This window comes from Nestor notabilis, unplaced genomic scaffold, assembly GCF_000696875.1.
Source record: "Nestor notabilis isolate BGI_N333 unplaced genomic scaffold, ASM69687v1 scaffold2477, whole genome shotgun sequence".
NCBI lineage: Eukaryota > Metazoa > Chordata > Aves > Psittaciformes > Psittacidae > Nestor > Nestor notabilis.
This window is the reverse complement of record NW_009936714.1, coordinates 28,706-36,236: the sequence shown is the minus strand read 5'-3', so window position 1 is coordinate 36,236 and position 7,531 is coordinate 28,706. Positions and strand designations below refer to the sequence as shown.

Below are 7,531 nucleotides of genomic sequence, written 5' to 3'. Positions count from 1 at the left end.
GGGAAAGAAAAAAGTTTTTAGCTATGCAAATTCAGGAAGAAACTTTTACCTTGTCTTAATTACATTTTAACAAAATTCATGAAATTTTGTCTTAAAACACACCCAGTAGACTTTCTTTAAGTTATGGTCACAAATATGTTTCTGAAGAGGCTGATACCACCTATGATTTTAAAGTTCTTAGCAAAAATGGAAATTTTCTTCCATTTCCATAAAAAGCTAAACTAAAGAAACCTGGGAAGCTATCACAAGTTTGCTAATATAGTAACTTACATGATTTAGATAAATCAAAATTATTAACAACAGGGCAAAAATTTGTCCACCCCTCTTATCATACACTTAAGTGTAGCTTTACTATTTTTATTTATTATTATGATGCCAAAAAATGAGAATTATTCAGGCAATAGGTTTTTTTTCTAAAATGTAATTTGGTAATAATGAAAAAAAAAAAATAACTAACTTCAGAGATGCTCGTATTTTGTTACAAACACCTTTTAGACAATTAACAGCAATAGGCAGAGAGCTGTTTCACATTCTGTATCTAGTCTGCATTTAGTATCTGCAAGCCATTAAATCTGCATGAATATTTTTCAAATAAAATAGCCTTTGGCAAGAACTACCTGTCCTGCATTTGCTTAAATAGCTGCCTTACCATAATTGAACAGCCATAGTATTATTATCATATTTATCATTTTTTACTAGAACTGCATGTGTACAGATGTGAAAATAAAAAGGTACTCACACAAATGAAAAATATTAACTTGCACCCCTTAATAGCTTGCATCTACTTCAGGTCACATTTCACCATTATAAAACCTAGTCCTGTTTGATTGAATTAATCTGAATTATTCCACAGATGATTTAAAGCTTTTTATTATTCTTCATGGTAACAATCTTTTTTTATTTTTTTTTCTCCTCTTAAAATTGATGTCTTATTACTTTACCAACCCTATTCCTGTCTGAACATTCATCACCACTCATTAGAACAAGCATCTGCTACAAACAGTATTAATGAAATACATACCAAGGGATACAGCAAGCCACTAACCACCTGGGTTAATCATTTTACAGTACAAAGTTGATAATGCAGAGTCATACAGTATGCCTTGAACATACTGTTACTATCATCTTATTCAGAGAGCAACTAGTATTTCAGAAACACAGCACTACAAAACTGGATAAATTTGTAAAGCCGCATATACCTTGTAGCTAGTATTAACATACAACATATATTTCATCTCATCGAAGCCAAAAGGAATGATTTTAGTAGTGGGAAATTTGCCCTTTGGATTTCTGTGCCTTATGAATAGCATTAAAATTATTTTTATGACACCAGAGGTTTGACAACTGTTCCAATAAATACAGAGAATTCACACCAAATGAGTCTGAATAGCTGCAGATATAAGTGATTTATATTTTCATAGTAATAATTTAAAGCAATATGATTTTAGAGGTGTTTTTCCTCAAAAGTAAGAGTTGCATGTAATATTTACATACACGTAAATAGCCGGCACAAAGGAAATAATTTTCCAAGGACAGTCAAAACCAAGCGAGCTTCCTTTAACGTTCATGTGCCTACACCAGAGATGCAAGTCTTTACACACAGGCATTTATAAACAGGAAGGGAGAAGTATCTATTCACACTCATCCTTCTTTGGAGTGAGCATGCCCCAGAAGTAAAGCAGGAGCGAGAACAAGCTGGTGTGCCCTGCCAATGCTCATGGGACAAGGGCTGTGGAAACCAAGCACTGAACAAGCAAGTGTAGACACTAACTGCCAATCAGGACAGACTGAGCAAAGGTGAGTCAAAAGATTTTGAACTCAGGGCTCCAAGAGAATTGAGGAGGATGAGTTTTGACTCAAACCAGACTCAGACCCACACATTTACAAAAGCGTGTAAAATACTGCTCCAGGAGATTTCCTCAAAATGTTTTATAGGATCACCGTCAAATAATTTAAGTAAGCAATTTCACATTATTCAGTCAATGCAAGATGCTAAGTAATGCTCCTTCATCTACAGATTTCTTTTTTCTTCCAGAACTAAGGGTAGAAAACTATAATAATGCTAAGAGAGCAAGAAAACATGCACTGTTCAACCACTGAAAAACAATCAAAAAAAACCAAACGAAAAAACACGACCACCACAGCTCCTGAACCAGGAGGGTGAAAGTTCAGCTCCAGCTGAAATCTAAGGATAGCAGATGCCTCTGGAGAAAGGCAAAAGTCCACAATGAAATTACTAACACTACATGCCAGTTAAAACAGTCTACAAATAAAGGCTTCAGCCATGAAACCTCTAGAAAAAGACTGCTGCAGGAATAAAATGAAGGTATTTAACAATGGTGAAATTTAAGAAGTTTGGCTAAGTTAAGTAAATATTGCTATTAACTGAGATGAGAACATTTTATTTAAGTGAGAAGTGTAATATAAAGCTATTAACTAAGCATCTGCTTTTCTGTAAGTCCAATCAGGTTGATGAAACAGTGCTTTTTTAGCCAAACAGAAAGAACAAAACAAAACAAAGTATGTAAGACAAAGAATATTGTAATAGGCAGACCCTAGACTGCTGCATCTAAACCACACTTAACAGAATAGTTTCAGAGATAATCTGATGGCAGGGGGTTCATCTCCAGATAAAATAAGCAGGGGATCCACAAATGGATCTCCACTAACTGATGTCTTAATATTAAATTCAGGAAGGTCACGCCTGTCAACTCAAGTGTTCAGAATAATTAATGAAAATCTGTTTAATCGCATATGGAGTCCAGATCATTGGAGAACAACAAATAATTAGAAGCACATCCAACGCAAAAACTGTGACAGTCATTTTTCATTGTTGATTAGGGTAGCTATCATGCACAGTGTCTAAATGTCCAAATAATAGCTAAGGTTTTCATCTTTAATCTCTCTTTCACAACATTCCTTCAGCTGAATTTCATTAACACTGGATCTTTGTAGCACCATTTTTTTCCCTGAATATACTTATCAGCCTGTGTATCTCCAAATTAACTACAAGTTATTATCTTTTGAGAAAATTTAAAAGAACTATGTAGTTCCCTCGGTTTCATTCTTCAGCCATTCTGGTTTGTCACCATTCTAGAACTCTAACAACATGCACAGAATGCCCAAAATACTGAAAATTCCTACAAGAAATTACATGTGCACTCTAATCTCCTTCACAAAAGACAGTCTTCCAGGTGCACAACAATTTTCTATATAATTATTCTAGTATTCAGAATGTATGTATCCTGTACATTTGAATAAGAAAATAAAAATACTTCATAAGACTTCAATTTTCCAAATGAAAAATTTAAATGACACAGAAACACTCTTCAGGTCAGTTTAAGTTGGCTGATTTTACTTGTTTAGGCTCAGCAGCATTTGAATGCACTGTACTGCTCTGTGAATAAGCCTGTATCTCCCAACACGATGCTTCTGTAACCTCACCCCCTGAGAATGCCTGCAGCACGTTACCCAAGTGCTCATGTATACAACCAGACAGTGCTAATAAGCCAAATATTCCCACCCATTTCTTAATGCTTGCATGCCATATTGAAGGCAAGATTATTTTGTATTTTCACACCATGCACTGACCAAGCTAATAAATCCCTGAAGTCCACAGATAAGAGACACCTGAAGGGTTTGGGGTTTTTTCCTAGGACACAGCTTGTCCTGTATTCTGAACTGTGCTGAATCCTGGCTGATTTCATGTGGAATCATTTGGTAATTCTTGCAGGACCCCAATTCTCCATACTTTCCAGGATTTTCAGTATCTAGTATACTCCACCATATCTACACACAAAACCAGTATTTTAACTCCACCAGCCTGCAAACAAAAATTCTTACCTCCTGTTTTTGAAAGCTTACATTTCATCCACATACCTGATCCTTCTAACATGTAAATATGTGTAAATATTTAAACCTTGCTAGTCTAAATCATCACACACAAGTGAGCACAACAGTCCTCCTCTTACTGTGTGTACATTAATTGTAATTGCATTTTATCTGACAAAGTCAAAGCAGGTTAAAACCCTATTTATCTGTTCTAAGTGAATAAAAAATAGTCATTCTGCTTAGCACAGATTAGAAATGTTTAAATACTACTATATGCAACAAACATCTTTCAGAAATAAAAAGCAAGCTATTGAAATGAATGTGTTACACAATTTACATTCTTCCGGTTACTGAAACACTACTGACTATAATGTAAGAAATTACATTATTAATTACATGAAGGTAGCACCCACAACAAAAAGGAAGACTGTGATCTGTATGGTATGAGTAGTATAGATTAAAATATAATAAATTATTAAAAAAAATATCTGGGATTCTGGATTTTAATTTTGAAACCAGAAATACTGAAGAAAAGCAGAAGGTTAGGGTATCAATCTCCGTTGATGATGATCAAGAAAGATTTGTTTGTAAGAAGAGCCACAGTACCTCTTTGCAAGAGTACAAGGAAAGAGGGCACCTCACATTTGGTGTTTTATTTAAATGTGAATAGCAAATACTTTCTCTATCTCATCCAAGCTGCTGAGTGTAAAGGCAAGAGACCCTATATGACATGGCTTTTTCATATGAGACAAAGCAATGAAATGACACCTGATGATACCAGATGCCCATGTTTAGACTACTGATTTTCATGCAGTTGAGACCAATCTATAACCAGTTACAAGCAGAGAAAAAAGTGTTCTGCCATTCTGTGTTTGATGATGTGTGGAGTTTCTCCTACTTTGAAATGCTAACATGAGAATACTGGAGAAATCAAATGCAAGCATGCATTTCAAATCAGTAATAACAACACTCAAGAGCAACTTGGTCTAGTGGAAGGTGACCCTGCCCATGGCAGAGTGGTTGGAACTAGATGATCTTTAAGGTCCTTTCCAACCCAAACCATTCTGTGATTCTACACATCGATTCAATCAGGTTGTAGTCTGTTACTCAAAAATGTCATGCCTACAATCAATGTAAGAGAACTGGTAAGGGAAGATGAAACTACTGACTCTTTGGCTGACCAGAACTACAAGTTTGAACAAAGGATCACAGTATGAATACATTTCTAATACTAGCCAGCTTCTGAAGAATCAACTAGAAATTTTAATTTAGCTTTTATAAACACATTACTTAGCTTAACAAACTTCTACTGTTACCTAAGATTGTTCTAAGGCCTTGTGGCAAGTCTTGGCTGACAGACAGGCAAGGGTTTTGGAGAAGAATAAAAGTACATACATTTAGGCCAGTCTGCAGCACAGCTGCTAAAAAGAAACTTGGCCACAAACTTCAGCAAATGTTGGGTACCAAGAGAGCAAAAAATTAATCTCTGGAGTCAGTTTTGCTGTCAGAATATGCTTTGTCCTTCGTACAAGCAAATTCACTTTCCTTGGAAAATACAAGCTGCCTACCCAATTTACTGAGTTTCTTTTTCATTTAAAAGGAACTTACCGAGTGCCGTCTGCTTTCCAGCTAACTTTGTACGGCTTCTGCTCCAAAAATTTAATATTTTGTTTGTCCATGGAAACAGGCTGTGCTCCAGGGAATCCTGACCTACAGAAACAAGAACCGTGTTTATTAGTGTCCTGCAATAGTAAAAAATGCATTGCCTTGTGTGACACTAGACTGAAGTCACACTTGTACCAGACATGCTGCACGGTTAACTTTGAGTTAGAACATCTTTTCCAATAAGGTATTTTGCAAGAAGAATCACATGCCTGTTTGATAAGAACAAGTGTATTTGCTTATGACAGCACACTAAATTATGTGGAACTTCAAAGTTTTAACTTTGGAGGAAAAGATACTTGAATTCAAAATTACATGTACTAGAAGAACTATGAACATCAGCAAGTTAGGAAGCATTGCGAGCATCAATCTGGATCATCAGCTTTGGAAAGGGAGAGTTCAGAATCCGAGACATTAAAACCAGCATTCTCATTAACACTGGACACAAATCCAAGTTGGCTATAAAAACAAGTTGGCTATAAATACCTCAATACTGAAGTGTAATAGTAGTTGTATAAATGAGTCTACTGCTTGAGCAAGCACTACATATTACACAAATACCTGGGATTTGCACAGCAACAACTCATCTGAAAAGGTTTTGTTATCTCAATGGAAAAGCACTTCTAGAATCTCAGTTCTTAATGTCAACAGCTGATAATTCCATTTCACAGTACAATGAAAGATCCTCATCTGTTTCACCATTGAATGTTTTTGAGGTTTTCTTTTTTTCTTAAACAATCCATCCAAAAATAGTCACCTGTTCTTATTTTTACAATGAGCTGTTTTCTTCTGAAAAAACTAGAAATTGCTAGGAAAAAAAAAACAAACAGAAACACTTATCTCTAGACAGTATAAATAAACAATTTCTAAATGTTCTCATACCCTTCCCATCCACAGAACTGCTGACATTTTTGCTGTATTCCTCCTAACTTTGGTTGTGTTGTCACCTGGGTCACACATTTTACTGTTACTCCTTCCAAGAAAATTGCACCCTAAATAGAAAACAAAAAAAATAGCATTTAAGCTTTCACAAAAGCAAATCAGAACATGTCAATACAAGATTAAGTCTCTTTTTACAACTTGACCCTCATGAGCAGTAAGAGCTTAAATACTCCTTAAGCATTTACTCCTAAATACCAAGACACACCAGCTCAGCTTTGCCAGTAAACTGACTGGTGAGCCGTATTATGAACCCAGAAACTGAAATGAGTTATTTATGGGCAAAAAAATGAAACAATAATTTAAAAAAAAAAAAAAAAAAACAGGAAAATGGCACAGGATAGGCACTGTTTAGCTAGTGCTCTCCAGAAAGTTGCCACATCAAGCTACAGCACCGGTCTGACTCATTTTTTTCATCTGTAATGAAAATGTTTTTATTTGTAAAGCAGGTACAGTAATATCAAGTATTTAATAGTAACTTGGTCACATACAGAATTTGCAGGGATCGAATTAATCGTCCTTAGTATACAAAATATTATATAACAAGGAAGTGTAAGACATTTATTTGTGGATGAGAATTTGAACCTAAATAATATTTTAAGCCTAGAGCAAAATACTGTACATTAAAGGTCACAAAACTCATTCTGGCAGTGACGTCAATTTTTAAAGTGTCAAAAAGTATGGCTTCAAAATAAGCAAACTGGAAACTAAGAGCAAAATTGACCTATGAAATGTTAAACAATTTTTTTTTCATACATACACAGTATTTCTAGACCAACAATTCCATGCTTTCCTTGATTCATAGAAAGTAACAGCTGCTTACTAAGAGTAGAGATCTAACATAAGCAGCCTGGTAATTAGTGAACTAAAGTTACTGGGAAACATCTTTAGACATGAGGGGCTCGGTGGTTTTTTTAAAACAAAAATGACAGCACTTTTTTCCCTCCAAATCCTGAAAATGCAAGTTTTCAACTAAATGTATTATTTTTTTCAGACCTAGATGGTAGTTCCACTACAAGAAGTTCAATTACATGGATGTCACCTCTACCTGGGTGAACTACCACGTTATGCGTCTCAAAACTTGAACTTACACTGTAGG

At 35.2% G+C, this 7,531-nt stretch overlaps 1 protein-coding gene across 1 annotated transcript in view; it reads right to left on the bottom strand.

The window, feature by feature from the left end:
- Positions 1–7,531, bottom strand: part of RNGTT (RNA guanylyltransferase and 5'-phosphatase) — a gene marked incomplete at its 3' end in the record, with an annotated part of 47,636 nt that overhangs the window by 19,037 nt on the left and 21,068 nt on the right. The window contains exons 6-7 of the mRNA XM_010018458.1: positions 6,376–6,485; positions 5,440–5,541 (exon numbers count right to left, since the gene is read on the bottom strand). Coding sequence (XP_010016760.1) covers positions 5,440–5,541; positions 6,376–6,485 — 212 coding nt within the window. The remainder of the gene's footprint in view (positions 1–5,439; positions 5,542–6,375; positions 6,486–7,531) is intronic.